This window comes from Triticum urartu, chromosome 6, assembly GCF_003073215.2.
Source record: "Triticum urartu cultivar G1812 chromosome 6, Tu2.1, whole genome shotgun sequence".
Taxonomy (NCBI): Eukaryota; Viridiplantae; Streptophyta; class Magnoliopsida; order Poales; family Poaceae; genus Triticum; species Triticum urartu.
Genome location: NC_053027.1, coordinates 552,361,780 through 552,381,346, shown reverse-complemented (window position 1 = coordinate 552,381,346; position 19,567 = coordinate 552,361,780). Strand labels below are relative to the sequence as shown.

Genomic DNA, 19,567 nt, shown 5'->3' with positions numbered 1-19,567 from the left:
CAGGCCGTGTGCAATGCGTCCATTTCCAGTTGGCCCAAGATCCGTCCACTTTATTTTGACATTTCGATAGAAAACTGAACAGCACCAACTCGACCGGCATCATCTGTGCCAAGTTAAAAGATCACTCGCAGTCTATAAAAAGCGACATAGTAATAATCACTAAGCCTTCGATTAGCCAAATATCCTGTTGAGCGTAGCGGCCAACCGGACGCCGCCTTGCGCCAGCCTCAGGTTCACCACCGGCAGCCTGCTCCCGAAATACGCATCTGAAACACACAGATACAGTGGTCATTTGGTCACTCTATCAGTCGACCAATCAGGAGATGATGGTCCTACGTTGGATTTTAATTTAAGCAGACACACATACCACTCAGCGTTGAATCTTCTGTCACGCCCTTGTACGCCGAGTTGCATGCTGCAGCGATGCTCTCCGACCCATATCTTGCAGAGTTAGATGAGACCGATCAGACGACTAAATGCGATATAATGGAATAATAATCTGGGCCATAAGTAAACATTTGCACACTCCTAATTATACACAACCGAATAAATACTGAACATGCTTTTCCTTTTCCCTTTGTAAAAAGAAAAGAAAGAAATCAAGCATGCTGCATGCGTACTTGTCAGGGCACGCAGTCTGGCTCTTGGCGCACTCCTCCCATTCCTGCACTTTGTCTGACCACGCCCCCTGCAATCACTCAGTCAATCAGCGTCAGTTACTACAGTACCAGAAATTTACGAAGCAGATCGCCACCTGACGAACCAGCCACTGTATATATACAGATAATAATACGAATAAACAATCTTCAGAACAATTCCGCACCGTTATGTTCTTGTTCAGCGCGTCGACGAATTCGCCCGCGCCTTCGTCGTAGTAGTCCTTCTCCGCCGTCTGGATGATGTTCACATCCCATACCTGACAACATATAACAACCAAGGCACAAGTTTCAGCATCATTGCCACATTTTTCAGTCTGATGTCTGAACTACACAAGGCTTACATGGTGGAGTACGGTCTTCCTCCTGTACCAGTGGACGTCGATGGTGTTCCCGCCTCTGTCAGAAGCAAAACCACAATGCAGTGGCTACATAAACAAGAAGCATCAGCTGCCTGAACTTGCAACCTGCAACAGAAACACTTGCAAAAACCGGGCAATTGGGGTCTGGCAGGAGTAGTACCTGGTGGATGTCTCCCATGAAGTGTGAGAGGAACAAGAGCGCTTCCGTCAGGTTATCTGCAGTATTTCATACATACAGATACTTCAGTAATTCAGTATACCAAAAGAGATGTGCCGACGTTTGTATGATCTAACTGAACATTACATTGGCCGGAAGATTTAGAAGATGGCGATAGCGATGATGATCCGTAGGTGAGGAGCTGGGACGTGTAGTTGTTGATGGCGCCGGCGACGCAGCGGCCCTTGACGCCCTCCTCGTCCTTGCAGTCCCCTGAACCAACGACAGAGACCGGTGGAAAGATCAGTACACCATTTTGCTGCGGTCAGTTTCAGTCGAAGAACAGAGTGTGGATTAACTACGACTACGTACTGTCGTAGGAGTAGTTGCAGACGTTGTCCGGGACGTCGATGAAGTGGAGCGGCGCCGACCACTGGTACCTGAACCTGACCCTGTCGGCCCAGGAGCAGAGGCTGCTCAGGTTGCCGCCGGCGCCCGACGGCAGCAGGTCGTTCACCGCCTTCGCCGCCGCGTCGCTCAGCCGGCCCTGCGAACACACGTCACGACCACCGCTCGATCAATCACACTGCCGGCCGACATGCTCCAGAAACCAACAGAGATATGCTGCCTAGTGCGTACGTACCTGCGCGATCTCGCAGATGATGAGGTGGCCGTCGACGCCCCAGCCGAGCGACGGCGCGGGGAGGGCGGCGACGACGACGGCGAGGAGGAGCAGGAGCGCCGTGCCGGCCTGGCGACCCTGCATCGTGGCGGCACCGGAAACGGAGACGGGGAGAATGAGAGATGATGATGGATCTCTTCTCCGCTGCGTCTTTTAAGCAGAATTTTTTGGATGCGGCGTGTAAATGCGGGCGCGTTCGGGAAAGGAAAGAGGAGCGATCTTTGGAGCGGACAGCGTACGCAGTAAAGCGCGCGATATCCTGCCAATCAATGCCCGCCATGAATCAGGTTCACACCATGAATGTTTTCTTTCTTTTGGGGTGGACGTTCACACCATGCTGAAAATGCCGACCACGTTCATACAGAAGCCCATAATGTGCGAGTGTCGTTTGTGAGCCAGATGGGAGTTTTTTTATGTGCATGCATGCGTCGTCATTATATTTTGCTCATTCAAGCCGGTATATACTATCTTACAGTACTTTATTGGCTAATATATACTCAAGATGTGGAGGGAGTACCAGATTTCATTTATGCATGTTTAAAAATGAATGAATTCATTTGCCAAAATAAGATTTATTAACCGGGACAGCTTTATCGCGCACCTAAAATATTTGCTTCGCTGGCTACCATTGTTTACCACTCCATGTCATCCGGATTATTTGTCGATGTTTTAGTACAACTTTATATCCATATTATTTGTGGATCGGAGGGAGTAGCTAAATATCCATGTGTTGTTATAGAACGGAAAAAAATGGGGGGAAATGACAAGGCATATGCTGGAGAGGATAGGCAACGACCCCCCCCCCCCCCCCCCCCGCCCCCCCCCCCCCCCCCCCGGTCGCTCCGCTCGAGCGACTCGGGGGGAGCTTCACGAGTTGCCGATGGCTCCCTCCCCTCATCCGCCACTGGCGCTGGCCTCTCCACGGTGGCGGCGGACGCGTGGTGGTCGGGGTCGTCTCAATGGCGGCTTCTGCCGAGCTCATAGCCGAGGGGCGTGGTACGCGCTTGGGGAGAAGGGTGGCGTCGAGGTGTCGCGAGTTGGGAAGCTTCTGGAAGCTTCCCAAAACCGGGCAGGGTTCTGAAAAACGAACCTCGAACCACTCTTAGATGGGGCGGCCTATTATGAATGATGGAGGGGCGAGGGGGTGTGCGCCAGGAACGATTAACCATGTAAATGTCAAACTGGGTTTGCGAGAAATACATCATGAATTACTAGGTTTCTTGTAGTGGAATCAAAGAGGCCCATGATCATGAGTTGAGCCCATAGGTACTGGTACGAATCTACACCCTTTACTACAAAGATCTTGAATATCTGCATAAGATGCAAATTTATCACTATTCAAAGAATCAGCCCATTCAAAGATTTATCATCTGATTTATCACTAATCGATGGGTGACCGATAAGATTATGCCATATCATCATCATTTATCGGCTGGGCCAATTTATCGCTCTGACAAGCGATTTGTCGAGATTATACTGATAAATCGGGTCTATTTCTTGCATCATGTGTTGTTTATTTGTGTTTTGTGAACCTTGTTATGTAACATGTACATGTGTCCTATTTTGTTTGTCATTGTACAAAGATTCAAAGCAAGGAATCAAGGTAACAATTCTGTCCATTTTGGTGCTGGAAACCTGGGGTTTATAAAAAAATGGTTGATTAATAGTCAACCTGTAAAATTGATTAATGGATTGATTTCCGATTGACCTATAATCCCCAGCCGATCGAGGCGCTAACAATAAGCGCCATCCTCAACATTGATATTTATAGAACAATCTATAAATCCCCCCAAACCCTTATGACAGTTTCCTGATTTTGTCATACCAAGCATCACCCACTTAGGCCCCTTAAGCCTACTTCTGATCTGTGTCACAGCCTCACAGGTCAATATACACCGGTATTGCCAGTCAGCGCGAGGTCTGTTGGGCCAGTCCGTTAGGAATGACCGCTCGCATGCTCGCTCACTCAATCCGGCCCTGTTTGGATCACGGGGTTAGAGCTAGTTTGGATTAGTTGGAGGCTCAAATAACTCAAAAGTATCCAAACAGGGAGGGTTAGAGTGGGTTAGTTCCATCTAACCCAACTATCCCGATGGAGAGGTGTTTATTTGGGTTAGAGTGGGTTAGAAAATAACTCTAACTCTAACTGTGTTAGAGTATCCAAACAGGGCCATTGCTAGCTCGCTTGTCGGTTTCCCAAAAAAAACTCATCGGCCATTGCCATTTTACCTTTGACCACTGACAATCCTACCCGTTGACCGTTGACTTTTCAAAATTATCTCTGTTGTGAAAAAAGGTTCATTAATTTGAAAAAATGTTCCCCGATGCAAAAAAAAATTCAGGAATTTGAAAAACTTTGCAAATAACAAAAATTTCATGAATCTGGAAAAAATCAGGAACAGAAAAAAAGCTATAGTATTTTCGGAAAAAAATCCAAAAAAATCATGAATTTTTAAAAAAAATCACTAATACAAAGAAGTTCACGAAGTTGAAAAACAATTCATGAATTGAGGAAAGTTCACGAATTTGAAAATAAAACACAAAATTAAGAAACAGAAAATAAGAAAAAATAAAAAAGAATAAAAGAATAAAAACCAAACAAAAACCGATTGAAAACCAGAAAAAGGAAAAAGAAAAACCGGTTGTGAAGCTTCCCAAAGTTGGGAGGGCTCCTAAAAACGAACCTCGAACGACTCTTAGATGGGCCGGCCCATTACGAATGATGAGAAGCAAAGGGGGGGGGGGGGTGAGTGCCAGGAGCGATTAACCATGTATTTGACGCCTTAATCACCAAATAGGGTTTGCAAGAAATCCGTCATGTATTCTACGCCCATTTTTTGCAGAGACCTTGAATATCTACACCCATATTTTATCTACCACCGGTGTTAGTTATCACCACTTGGGTTTGGTATGTTGTCCTCCCTCCATCCATATATATATAGGGCCTAATGGATTTTTCGAGACCGCCTTTGACTATTGATAAGATTAATAGTACATGAGATATATAATATGATAATTATATCATTGGAAGCTCCTTTCACATATGAATTTGAGGGTATGCTTTGTGTAACTTGCATGTCATATATTATTGCTCTAACATGTGGTCAAAGTTAGCCTTGAATCATTGTGACTAGAGCCAGGGCTCCGCCTCCTCCTCCTTCAAGAAAGAAAGTTAGGGTTCGTGCCTCTCGCCAGCGCCGACGTAGGTCCGCCTCGTCTCCGGTGGCCCTAGGGCCATGGAGGCGCGGTGGATCCTGGCAAGGGCCGGCGGGAGGGCTCCGTTTTTAGTCTTTTTTTTCAGTCTTGCTAGGATTTGTGTCCTAGTCAGGAAGGTGAGACGGCGGTGGCTCCCTGAACATGGAATAAAGGTCTCCCCGCCTAGCCCCCGTTCCGGTGATGCGTCTAGCATCGTTGGTGGGTGTGTGGAGGTGTGTCTCCGGCAGATCTATCTTTGGTGGATTTGCTCGGATCCCGCCATTGTCCGTCTACGTTTGTATGTCTTCGGTTTGGATCCTTCCGATGTACGTTAGTTTTCATCGGCGGCGGTTGCTGTTCTGGGGTGCTGGTCCTATGGGATCTTAGCACGACGACTTCCCGACTGTCTACAACAACAAGTTGTGTCCGGCTCTGGCGATGGAGGGGCGATGACGACGGCGCGCCTTCGGCTCACTTCGGTGTGTTGTAGTCGTTGCTAGGTGGTTTACGAATCTGGATGTAATTTTTATTTCTGGTGTTTGTTGTACTGCCATGATTGAAGATGAATAGATTGGAAGTTTTGAAGGAAATATGCCCTAGAGGCAATAATAAAGTTGTTATTTATTTCCTTATATCATGATAAATGTTTATTATTCATGCTAGAATTGTATTAACCGAAAACATAATACATGTGTGAATACATAGACAAACAGAGTGTCACTAGTATGCCTCTACTTGACTAGCTCGTTGATCAAAGATGGTTATGTTTCCTAACCATAGACATGAGTTGTCATTTGATTAACGGGATCACATCATTAGGAGTATGATGTGGTTGACTTCACCCATTCCGTTAGCTTAGCACTTGATCGTTTAGTTTGTTGCTATTGCTTTCTTCATGACTTATACATGTTCCTATGACTATCAAATTATGCAACTCCCGTTTACCAGAGGAACACTTTGTGTGCCACCAAACGTCACAACATAACTGGGTGATTATAAAGGTGCTCTACAGGTGTCTCCGAAGGTACTTGTTGGGTTGGCGTATTTCGAGATTAGGATTTGTCACTCCGATTGTCAAAGAGGTATCTCTAGGCCCACTCGGTAATGCACATCACTATAAGCCTTGCAAGCATTGCAACTAATGAGTTAGTTGCAGGATGATGTATTACGGAACGAGTAAAGAGACTTGTCGGTAACGAGATTGAACTAGGTATTGAGATACCGACGATCGAATCTCGGGCAAGTAACATACCGATGACAAAGGGAACAACATATGTTGTTATGCAGTTTGACCGATAAAGATCTTCGTAGAATATGTAGAAGCCAATATGAGCATCCAGGTTCCGCTATTGGTTATTGACCGGAGACGTGTCTCGGTCATGTCTACATAGTTCTCGAACCCGTAGGGTCCGCACGCTTAAAGTTCGATGACGGTTATATTATGAGTTTATGTGTTTTGATGTACCGAAGGAAGTTTGGAGTCCCGGATGAGATCGGGGACATGACGAGGAGTCTTGAAATGGTCGAGACGTAAAGATTGATATATTGGATGACTATATTCGTGTTGGAAATATGCCCTAGAGGCAATAATAAATTGATTATTATTATATTTCCTTGTTCATGATAATCGTTTATTATCCATGCTATAATTGTATTGATAGGAAACTCAGATACATGTGTGGATACATAGACAACACCATGTCCCTAGTAAGCCTCTAGTTGACTAGCTCGTTGATCAATAGATGGTTACGGTTTCCTGACCATGGACATTGGATGTCGTTGATAACGGGATCACATCATTAGGAGAATGATGTGATGGACAAAGACCCAATCCTAAGCCTAGCACAAAGATCGTGTAGTTCGTATGCTAAAGCTTTTCTAATGTCAAGTATCATTTCCTTAGACCATGAGATTGTGCAACTCCCGGATACCGTAGGAATGCTTTGGGTGTACCAAACGTCACAACGTAACTGGGTGACTATAAAGGTGCACTACAGGTATCTCTGAAAGTGTCTGTTGGGTTGGCACGAATCGAGACTGGGATTTGTCACTCCGTGTAAACGGAGAGGTATCTCTGGGCCCACTCGGTAGGACATCATCATAATGTGCACAATGTGATCAAGGAGTTGATCACGGGATGATGTGTTACGGAACGAGTAAAGAGACTTGCCGGTAACGAGATTGAACAAGGTATCGGGATACCGACGATCGAATCTCGGGCAAGTATCGTACCGATAGACAAAGGGAATTGTATACGGGATTGATTAAGTCCTTGACATCGTGGTTCATCCGATGAGATCATCGTGGAACATATGGGAGCCAACATGGGTATCTAGATCCCGCTGTTGGTTATTGACCGGAGAACGTCTCGGTCATGTCTGCATGTCTCCCGAACCCGTAGGGTCTACACACTTAAGGTTCGATGACGCTAGGGTTATAAAGGAAGCTTGTATGTGGTTACCGAATGTTGTTCGGAGTCCCGGATGAGATCCCGGACGTCACGAGGAGTTCCGGAATGGTCCGGAGGTAAAGATTTATATATGGGAAGTCCTGTTTTGGTCACCGGAAGAGTTTCGGGGTTTATCGGTAACGTACCGGGACCACCAACCCCATAAGGTTGCGTGGGCCAAGAGTGGTGAGGGACCAGCCCCTTAGTGGGCTGGGGCGCCTCCCACAAGGGCCCATGGCGCCTAAGAGGTGGGAAGGGGGCAAACCCTAAAGGGGATGGGCCTTAGGGCCCATCTAGCTGCGCCTCCCTCCCCTCTCCCCTCTTGGCCGCCACCCCTTTGCCATCTAGGGCTGCCGCCCCCCCTAGGGGTGGGAACCCTAGAGGGGGCGCACCCTCCTCCCTCTCCCCTATATATAGTGAGGCATAGGGCTGCCCATAACACACGTGATTCGATCTCTCGTTGGTGCAGCCCTGCATCTCTCTCTCCCTCCTCTTTTGTGGTGCTTGGCGAAGCCCTGCAGGATTGCCACGCTCCTCCATCACCACCACGCCGTTGTGCTGCTGCTGGATGGAGTCTTCCTCAACCTCTCCCTCTCTCCTTGCTGGATCAAGGCGTGGGAGACGTCACCGGGCTGCACGTGTGTTGAACGCGGAGGTGCCGTGCGTTCGGCACTTGGTCATCGGTGATTTGAATCACGACGAGTACGACTCCATCAACCCCGTTCACTTGAACGCTTCCGCATAGCGATCTACAAGGGTATGTAGATGCACTCTCCTTCCCCTCGTTGCTGGTCTCTCCATAGATAGATCTTGGTGACACGTAGGAAAATTTTGAATTTATGCTACGTTCCCCAACAGTGGCATCATGAGCTAGGTCTATGCGTAGTTTCTATGCACGAGTAGAACACAAAGTAGTTGTGGGCGTTGATTTTGTTCAATATGCTTGCCGTTACTAGTTTTATCTTGATTCGACGGTATTGTGGGATGAAGCGGCCCGGACCAACCTTACACGTACTCTTACGTGAGACCGGTTCCACCGACAAACATGCACTAGTTGCATAAGGTGGCTGGCGGGTGTCTGTCTCTCCCACTTTAGTCGGATCAGATTCGATGAACAGGGTCCTTATGAAGGGTAAATAGCAATTGGCATATCACGTTGTGGTCTTTGCGTAGGTAAGAAACGTTCTTGCTAGAAACCCATAGCAGCCACGTAAAACATGCAAACAACAATTAGAGGACGTCTAACTTGTTTTTGCAGGGTATGCTATGTGATGTGATATGGCCAAAGGATGTGATGAATGATATATGTGATGTATGAGATGATCATGTTCTTGTAATAGGAATCACGACTTGCATGTCGATGAGTATGACAACCGGCAGGAGCCATAGGAGTTGTCTTAATTTATTTATGACCTGCGTGTCAACATAAACGTCATGTAATTACTTTACTTTTATTGCTAACCGTTAGCTGTAGTAGTAGAAGTAATAGTTGACGAGACAACTTCAAGAAGACACGATGATGGAGATCATGATGATGGAGATCATGGTGTCATGCCGGTGACGATGATGATCATGGAGCCCCGAAGATGGAGATCAAAAGGAGCTATATGATATTGGCCATATCATGTCACTATTTGATTGCATGTGATGTTTATCATGTTTATACATCTTATTTGCTTAGAACGACGGTAGTAAATAAGATGATCCCTCATTAAAATTTCAAGAAGTGTTCTCCCCTAACTGTGCACCGTTGCTACAGTTCGTCGTTTCGAAGCACGCCGTGATGATCGGGTGTGATAGATCCTTACGTTCACATACAACGGGTGTAAGACAGTTTTACACATGCAAAACACTTAGGGTTAACTTGACGAGCCTAGCATGTACAGACATGGCCTCGGAACACAGAAGACCGAAAGGTCGAGCATGAGTCGCATAGAAGATACGATCAACATAAAGATGTTCACCGACGTTGACTAGTCCGTCTCACGTGATGATCGGACACGGCCTAGTTGACTCGGATCATGTAATCACTTAGATGACTAGAGGGATGTCTATCTGAGTGGGAGTTCATAAGATGAACTTAATTATCCTGAACATAGTCAAAAGGATTTTGCAAATTATGTCGTAGCTCGCTCTTTAGTTCTACTGTTTAGATATGTTCCTAGAAAAAATTTAGTTGAAAGTTGATAGTAGCAATTATGCGGACTAGGTCCGTAAACTGAGGATTGTCCTCATTGCTTCATAGAAGGCTTATGTCCTTAATGCACCACTCAGTGTGCTGAACCTCGAACGTCGTCTGTGGGTGTTGCGAACATCTGACATACACGTTTTGATGACTACATGATAGTTCAGTGCGTAATGCTAAATGGTTTAGAATTGAGGCACCAAAGACGTTTTTGAAACATCGCAGAACATATGAGATGTTCCAAGGACTGAAATTGGGATTTCAGGCTCGTGCCCACGTCAAGAGGTATAAGACCTCCGACAATTTTCTTAGCCTGCAAACTAAGGGAGAAAAGCTCAATTGTTGAGCTTGTGCTCAGATTGTCTGAGTACAACAATCGCTTGAATCGAGTGGGAGTTGATCTTCCAGATGAAATAGTGATGGTTCTCCGAAGTCATTACCACCAAGCAGCTAGAGCTTCGTGATGAACTATAATATATCGGGGACATATATGATGATCCTTGAGATATTCGCGATGTTTGACACCACAAAAGTAGAAATCAAGAAGGAGCATCAATTGTTGATGGTTGGTGAAACCACTAGTTTCAAGAAGGGCAAGGACAAGAAGGGATACTTCATGAAACAGCAATTCAGCTGCTGCTCTAGTGAAGAAACCCAAGGTTGAACCCAAACCCGAGACTAAGTGCTTCTGTAATAAGGGGAACAGCCACTGGAGCAGAATTACCCTAGATACTTGGTAGATGAGAAGGCTGGCAAAGTCGATAGTAGTATATTGGATATACATTGTGTTGATGTGTACTTTACTAGTACTCCTAGTAGCACCAGGGTATTAGATACTGGTTCGGTTGCTAAGTGTTAGTAACTCGAAATAAAAGCTACGGAATAAACGGAGACTAGCTAAAGGTGAGCTGACGATATGTGTTGGAAGTGTTTCCAATGTTGATATGATCAAGCATCGCACGCTCCCTCTACCATCGAGATTGGTGTTTGCGTTGAGCATAGACATGATTGGATTATGTCTATCGCAATACGGTTATTCATTTAAGGAGAATAACGGTTACTCTGTTTATTTGAATAATACCTTCAATGGTCTTGCACCTAAAATGAATGGTTTATTGAATCTCGATCGTAGTGATACGCATGTTCATGCCAAAAGATATAAGATAGTAATGATAGTACCACCTACTTGTGGCACTGCCACATAAGTCATATCGATATAAAACGCATGAAGAAGCTCCATGTTGATGGATCTTTGGACTCACTCATTTTTGAAAAGTTTGAGACATGCGAACCATGTTTGTTGGTAGATATGCATGAAGAAACTCTATACAGATGGATCATTTGGACTCACTTGATTTTGAATCACTTGAGACATGCAAATCATACCACATGGGCAAGATGACTGAAAGCCTCGTTTTCAGTAAAATGGAAATAGAAAGCAACTTGTTGGAAGTAATACATTTTGATGTGTGCAGTCCAATGAGTGCTGAGGCGTGTAGTGGATATCGTTATGTTCTTACTTCACAGATGATTTGAGTAGATGTTGAGTATATTTACTTGATGAATCACGAGTCTGAATTATTGAAAGGTTCAAGTAATTTCAGGGTGAAGTTGAAAGATCGTCGTGACAAGAGGATAAAATATCTATGATATGGTCATAGAGATGAATATCTGAATTACGAGTTTGGCACAGAATTAAGACATTGTGGAAATTGTTTCAAAACTAATACAGCCTGGAACACCATAGTGTGATGGTGTGTCCGAACATCATAACTGCACCCTATTGGATATGATGCATACCATGATGTCTCTTATCAAATTACCACAATAGTTTATGGGTTAGGCATTAGAGACAACCACATTCACTTTAAATAGGGCACCACGTAATTCCGATGAGATGACACCGTATGAACTATGGTTTAGAGAAACCTAAGCTGTCATTTCTTAAAAGTTTGGGGCTGCGACGCTTATGTGAAAAAGTTTCAGGCTGATAAGCTCGAACCCAAAGCGGATAAATGCATCTTCATAGGACACCCAAAACAGTTGGGTATACCTCCTGTCTCAGATTCGAAAGCAATAAGGGATTGTTTCTAGAATCGGGTTCTTTCTCGAGGAAAAGTTTCTCTCGAAAGAATTGAGTGGGAGGATGGTAGAGACTTAATGAGGTTATTGAACCGTCTCTTCAACTAGTGTGTGGCAGGGCACAGGAAGTTGTTCCTGTGGCACCTACACCAATTGAAGTGGAAGCTTATGATAGTGATCATGAAACTTCAGATCAAGTCACTACCAAACCTCGTGGGATGACAAGGATGCGTACTACTTCAGAGTGGTACGTAATCCTGTCTTGGAAGTCATGTTGCTAGACAACAATGAACCTACGAGCTATGGAGAAGCGATGGTGGGCCCGTATTCCGATAAATGGCTTGAGGCCATGAAATCCGAGAGAGGATCCATGTATGGAAACAAAGTGTAGACTCTGACAGAACAGCTCGATGGTCATAAGGCTGTTGAGTGCAGATGGATTTTAAAAGGAAGACGGACAATGATGGTAAATGTCACCATTAAGAAAGCTCGACTTGTCGTTAAGATGTTTTCCGACAAGTTCAAGGAGTTGACTATGATGAGACTTTCTCACTCGTAGCGATGCTAAGAGTCTGTTGGAATTATATTAGCAATTACTGCATTATTTATGAAATCTTGCAGATAGGATGTCAAAACATTGTTTCCTCGACGGTTTTTGAGGAAAGGTTGTATGTGATACAAACCGGAAGGTTTTGTCGATCCTGAAAGATGCTAATAAGTATGCAAAGCTCCAGCAATCCTTCTAAGGTCTGGAGTAAGCATCTCGGAGTTGGAATGTATGCTTTGATGATGATCAAAGATTTTGGGTTTATACAAAGTTTATGAGAAACTTGTATTTCCAAAGAAGTGAGTGGGAGCACTATAGAATTTCTGATAAGTATATGTTGACATATTGTTGATCAGAAATGACGTAGAATTTCTGGAAAGCATATAGGGTTATTTGGAAAGTGTTTTCAATGGAAAGCCTGGATTAAGCTACTTGAACATTGAGCATCAAGATCTATAAGGATAGATCAAAACGCTTAAAAGTACTTTCAAATGAGCACATACCTTGACATGATCTTGAAGGTGTTCAAGATGGATCAGTCAAAGAAGGAGTTCTTGCCTGAGTTGTAAGGTATGAAGTTAAGACTTAAAGCTCGACCACGGCAGAATAGAGAGAAAGGACGAAGGTCGTCCCCTATGCTTACGACATAGGCTCTACAGTATGCTATGCTGTGTACCGCACCTGAAGTGTGCCTTTCCATGAGTCAGTCAAGGGGTACAAGTGTGATCCAAGAATGGATCACAGGACAGCGGTCAAAGTTATCCTTAGTAACTAGTGGACTGAGGAATTTTCTCGATTATGGAGGTGATAAAGAGTTCGACGTAAAGAGTTACGTCGATGCAAGCTTAACACCTATCCGGATAGCTCTGAGTAGAGATGTCGGATACGTATAATGGAGCAACAATTTAGAATAGCTCCAAGTAGAACAGTTATTTGGAATAGCTCCAAATAGAACGTGGTAGCTACATCTAGGAGATGACATAGAGATTTGTAAAGCACACACGGATCTGAAAGGTTCTGACCCGTTGACTTAAACCTCTCTCACAAGCAACATGATCAAACCCAGAACTCATTGAGTCTTAATCACATGATGATGTGAACTAGTTTAGTGACACTAGTAAACTCTTTGGATGTTTGTCACGTGGTGATGTGACCTGTGAGTGTTAATCACATGGCGATGTGAACTAGATTATTGACTCTAGTGCAAGTGGGAGCTGTTGGAAATATGCCCTAGAGGCAATAATAAATTAGTTATTATTATATTTCCTTGTTCATGATAATCGTTTAATTATCCATGCTATAATTGTATGATAGGAAACTCAGATAACATGTGTGGATACATAGACAACACCATGTCCTAGTAAGCCTCTAGTTGACTAGCTCAGTGGATCAATAGATGTTACGGTTCCTGACCATGGACATTGATGTCGTTGGATAACGGGATCACCATCAATTAGGAGAATGATGTGATGGACAAGACCCAATCCTAAGCCTAGCAAGATCATGTAGTTCGTATGCTAAAGCTTTTCTAATGTCAAGTATCATTTCCTTAGACCATGAGATTGTGCAACTCCCGGATACCGTAGGAATGCTTTGGGTGTACCAAATGTCACAACGTAACTGGGTGACTATAAAGGTGCACTACAGGTATCTCTGAAAGTGTCTGTTGGGTTGGCACGAATCGAGACTGGGATTTGTCACTCCGTGTAAGCGGAGAGGTATCTCTGGGCCCACTCGGTAGGACATCATCATAATGTGCACAATGTGATCAAGGAGTTGATCACCGGATGATGTGTTACGGAACGAGTAAAGAGACTTGCCGGTAACGAGATTGAACAAGGTATCGGGATACCGACGATCGAATCTCGGGCAAGTATCGTACCGATAGACAAAGGGAATTGTATACGGGATTGATTAAGTCCTTGACATCGTGGTTCATCCGATGAGATCATCGTGGAACATATGGGAGCCAACATGGGTATCTAGATCCCGCTGTTGGTTATTGACCGGAGAACGTCTCGGTCATGTCTGCATGTCTCCCGAACCCGTAGGGTCTACACACTTAAGGTTCGATGACGCTAGGGTTATAAAGGAAGCTTGTATGTGGTTACCGAATGTTGTTCGGAGTCCCGGATGAGATCCCGGACGTCACGAGGAGTTCCGAAATGGTCCGGAGGTAAAGATTTATATATGGGAAGTCCTGTTTTGGTCACCGGAAGAGTTTCGGGGTTTATCGGTAACGTACCGGGACCACCGGGAGGGTCCCGGGGGTCCACCAAGTGGGGCCACCAACCCCAGAAGGTTGCGTGGGCCAAGAGTGGTGAGGGACCAGCCCCTTAGTGGGCTGGGGCGCCTCCCACAAGGGCCCATGGCGCCTAAGAGGTGGGAAGGGGGCAAACCCTAAAGGGGATGGGCCTTAGGGCCCATCTAGCTGCGCCTCCCTCCCCTCTCCCCTCTTGGCCGCCACCCCTTTGCCATCTAGGGCTGCCGCCCCCCCTAGGGTGGGAACCCTAGAGGGGGCGCACCCTCCTCCCTCTCCCCTATATATAGTGAGGCATAGGGCTGCCATAACACACGTGATTCGATCTCTCGTTGGTGCAGCCCTGCATCTCTCTCTCCCTCCTCTTCTGTGGTGCTTGGCGAAGCCCTGCAGGATTGCCACGCTCCTCCATCACCACCACGCCGTTGTGCTGCTGCTGGATGGAGTCTTCCTCAACCTCTCCCTCTCTCCTTGCTGGATCAAGGCGTGGGAGACGTCACCGGGCTGCACGTGTGTTGAACGCGGAGGTGCCGTGCGTTCGGCACTTGGTCATCGGTGATTTGAATCACGACGAGTACGACTCCATCAACCCCGTTCACTTGAACGCTTCCGCATAGCGATCTACAAGGGTATGTAGATGCACTCTCCTTCCCCTCGTTGCTGGTCTCTCCATAGATAGATCTTGGTGACACGTAGGAAAATTTTGAATTTATGCTACGTTCCCCAACAATTCGGACATCGGAAAGGTTCCGAGTGATTCGGTTATTTATCAGAGTACCGGGGAGTTACGGGAATTCGCCGGGGAGTGTATGGGCCTTATTGGGCTTTATGGGAAAGAGAGAGAGGCAGGCCACGCGCCACCCTAAGGCCTAGTCCGAATTGGACTAGGGGGAAGGGCTGCGCCCCCTCCTTCCTTCTCTTCTCTTTCCCCTTTCCTTCTCTCCTACTCCTACTACTTGGAAGGGCTCCTAGTTCTACTAGGAAAGGGGGAATCCTACTCCCGGTGGGAGTAGGACTCCCCTAGGGCGCGCCATAGAGAGGGCCGGCCTCTCCCCTCCTCCACTCCTTTATATACGTGGCCAGGGGGCACCCCATAGACACAACAATTGATCTCTTGATCTCTTAGCGTGTGCGGTGCCCCCCTCCACCATAATCCACCTCGATCATATCGTAGCGGTACTTAGGTGAAGCCCTGCGTCGGTAGAACATCATCATCATCACCACGCCGTCATGCTGACGAAACTCTCCCTCAACACTCGGCTGGATCGGAGTTCGAGGGACGTCACCGAGTTGAACGTGTGCAGAACTCGGAGGTGCCGTACGTTCGGTACTTGATCGGTCGGATCATGAAGATGTACGACTACATCAACCGTGTTGTGCTAACGCTTCCGCTTTCGGTCTACGAGGGTACGTGGACACACTCTCCCTTCTCGTTGCTATGCATCACCATGATCTTGCGTGTGCGTAGGAATTTTTTTGAAATTTACTACGTTCCCCAACAGTGACATCCGAGCCAGGTTTTATGCGTTGATGTAATATGCACGAGTAGAACACAAGTGAGTTGTGGGTGATATAAGTCATACCGCTTACCAGCATGTCACACTTTGGTTCGACGGTATTGTTGGATGAAGCGGCCCGGACCGACATTACGCGTACGCTTATGTGAGACTGGTTCTACCGACATGCTTTGCACACAGGTGGCTGGCGGGTGTCAGTTTCTCCAACTTTAGTTGAATCGAGTGTGGCTACGCCCGGTCCTTGAGAAGGTTAAAACAGCACTAACTTGATGAACTATCGTTGTGGTTTTGATGCGTAGGTAAGAACGGTTCTTACTCAGCCCGTAGCAGCCACGTAAAACTTGCAACAATAAAGTAGAGGACGTCTAACTTGTTTTTGCAGGGCATGTTGTGATGTGATATGGTCAAGGCATGATGCTAAATTTTATTGTATGAGATGATCATGTTTTGTAACCGAGTTATCGGCAACTGGCAGGAGCCATATGGTTGTCGCTTTATTGTATGCAATGAAAACGCCCTGTAATGCTTTACTTTATCACTAAGCGGTAGTGATAGTCATAGAAGCATAAGTTGGCGACACGACAACGATGCTACGATGGAGATCAAGGTGTCGCGCCGGTGACGATGGTGATCATGACGGTGCTTCGAAGATGGAGATCACAAGCACAAGATGATGTTGGCCAATCATATCACTTATATTGATTGCATGTGATGTTTATCTTTTTATGCATCTTATCTTGCTTTGATTGACGGTAGCATTATAAGATGATCTCTCACTAAATTATCAAGGTATAAGTGTTCTCCCTGAGTATGCACCGTTGCGAAAGTTCTTCGTGCTGAGACACCACGTGATGATCGGGTGTGATAGGCTCTATGTTCAAATACAACGGGTGCAAAACAGTTGCACACGCAGAATACTCAGGTTAAACTTGACGAGCCTAGCATATAACATATATGGCCTCGGAACACGGAGACTGAAAGGTCAAGCGTGAATCATATAGTAGATATGATCAACATAGTGATGTTCACCATTGAAACTACTCCATCTCACGTGATGATCGGACATGGTTTAGTTGATATGGATCACGTGGTCACTTAGAGGATTAGAGGGATGTCTATCTAATAGGGAGTTCTTAAGTAATATGATTAATTTAACTTAAATTTATCATGAACTTAGTCCTGGTAGTATTAGCATATCTATGTTGTAGATCAATAGCTCGCGTTTAGCTCTCCTGTTTTATTTTTGATATGTTCTAGAGAAAACTAAGTTGAAAGATGTTAGTAGCAATGATGCGGATTGGATCCGTGATCTGAGGTTTATCCTCATTGCTGCACAGAAGAATTATGTCCTTGATGCACCGCTAGGTGACAGACCTATTGCAGGAGCAGATGCAGACGTTATGAATGTTTTGACAAAAGCTCGGTATGATGACTACTTGATAGTTAAGTGCATCATGCTTTACGGCTTAGAACCGGGACTTGAAAAATGTTTTGAACGCCACGGAGCATATAAGATGTTCCAAGAGTTGAAATTGGTATTTCATACTCATGCCCGTGTCGAGAGGTATGAGACCTCTGACAGTACTTTGCCTACAAGATGGAGGAGAATAGCTCAGCCAGTGAGCATGTGTTCAGATTGTCTGGGTACTACAATTGCTTGAATCAAGTGGGAGTTAATCTTCGAGATAAGATAGTAATTGACAGAATTCTCTAGTCACTATCACCAAGTTACTAGAACTTCGTGATGAACTATAATATGCAAGGGATAACGAAAGTAATTCCCGAGCTCTTTACGATGCTGAAATCGACAAAGGTAGAAATCAAGAAAGAGCACCAAGTGTTGATGTTTAACAAGACCACTAGTTTCAAGTAAAGGGACTGTCGGTGTCAAAACCGGCGGATCTCGGGTAGGGGGTCCCGAACTGTGCGTCTAGGTCGGATGGTAACAGGAGGCAGGGGACACAATGTTTTACCCAGGTTCGGGCCCTCTTGATGGAGGTAAAACCCTACGTCCTACTTGATTGATATTGATGATATGGGTAGTACAAGAGTAGATCTACCACGAGATCAGAGAGGCTAAACCCTAGAAGCTAGCCTATGGTATGATTGTATGTTATGGTTGTTGTTCTACGGACTAAAACCCTTCGGTTTATATAGACACCGGAGAGGGTTAGGGTTACACAAGGTCGGTTATAAAGGAGGAGATATACATATCCGTATTGCCTAGCTTGCCTTCCACGCCAAGTAGAGTCCCATCCGGACACGAGACGAAGTCTTCAATCTTGTATCTTCATAGTCTAACAGTCTGGCCGAAGGATATAATCCGGCTGTCCGGAGACCCCCTAATCCAGGACTCCCTCAGTAGCCCCCGAACCAGGCTTCAATGACGATGAGTCCGGCGCGCAGTATTGTCTTCGGCATTGCAGGGCGGGTTCCTCTCCAAATTCCGTGTACCTGTCGAAATAGTGTCCGGCCTCTTGTGAATGTTGCACTCCTTGGCTTCCATGCCCAATAATGGCCACTTGCCACGTGTCGAGCAAATGTGAAGAGCCAGGGTGTTTTTACATTTTCCCCCCTAGCTGTGTGAATGAGCTGCCTATTAAAAAGACGAGGATTCAGATCCAAATCACACCATCCTTCCTCGGCGAGCCCTCATCGGAGCGCATTCGACAGAGATCCATTCCATCATGGCCGGTCGACGCAGGTCCTCCTCTCGCTCCCCTAGCCCCAAGCCTGGAGATTGGGAGAGATGCTCCGTCCCGCACAGCAAATTAGTGATGCTTCAGACCAATGGATTTCTGCCCCCAGCGTACATGGTCCCGGTTCGAGCCAGGCTTGCCACCTATAATGGCGGAGAGCAAGCGGAGAGCCTTCCCAATCCCTCCAAGGGGGAGCAGGTATGCCTTGTCCCTTATTTGGTAAGAGGGCTCGGATTTCCAATTCATCCGTTTCTCCGGGGGCTCCTGGAGTTCTACGGCCTCCAGTTGCACAACCTTACGCCTGCCTCCATGCTGCATATCGCGGGATTCGTAGCCCTTTGCGAGTTGTTTTTGGGCTGTGAGGCTCATTTCGCTCTGTGGAAGAAGTTGTTCTGCCTTGTGCCCCGTTCTCAGAAGGGGTCAATATATCAAGTGGGCGGAGCCGAAGTGTGGCGTATTGCCGGGACCGGATACCTGTCCGGAACCCCAAAGAAGACGTCCGAAGACTGGCCTTCAGAATGGTTTTATATAGAAGATGTCCCCCTCCCGGATCCTATTAGAATCGGCCTTCCTGAGTTCGACAACGCCCCTTTGAAGAAGCGCCGGAGCTGGCGTCCATGGAGCTCCCTGGAGGAAGATGACAGGGACGTTCTTTACCTGATGAGCCGGATAAGTTTTTTAGCTCGATCCGGATTGACCATGATCGAGGTCATGGCCATATGTATTATGCGGGGGGTGCAGCCGCTTCAATATAGAGGCCACCCCATGTGGGATTT

General features: G+C 46.1%; 1 protein-coding gene across 1 annotated transcript; it reads right to left on the bottom strand.

Moving 5' to 3' along the window:
- Positions 1-2,124, bottom strand: LOC125512910 (endonuclease 2-like). Its single transcript, XM_048677976.1, has 9 exons — positions 1,819-2,124; positions 1,548-1,722; positions 1,323-1,448; positions 1,179-1,234; positions 1,001-1,084; positions 824-916; positions 621-688; positions 368-441; positions 1-266 (listed from the first exon to the last, which is right to left on the bottom strand). Exons 1-9 carry the CDS (start codon positions 1,939-1,941, stop codon positions 172-174), a joined length of 894 nt encoding a protein of 297 aa, XP_048533933.1. The 5' UTR covers positions 1,942-2,124; the 3' UTR covers positions 1-171.
- Positions 2,125-19,567: the final 17,443 nt, after the last annotated feature.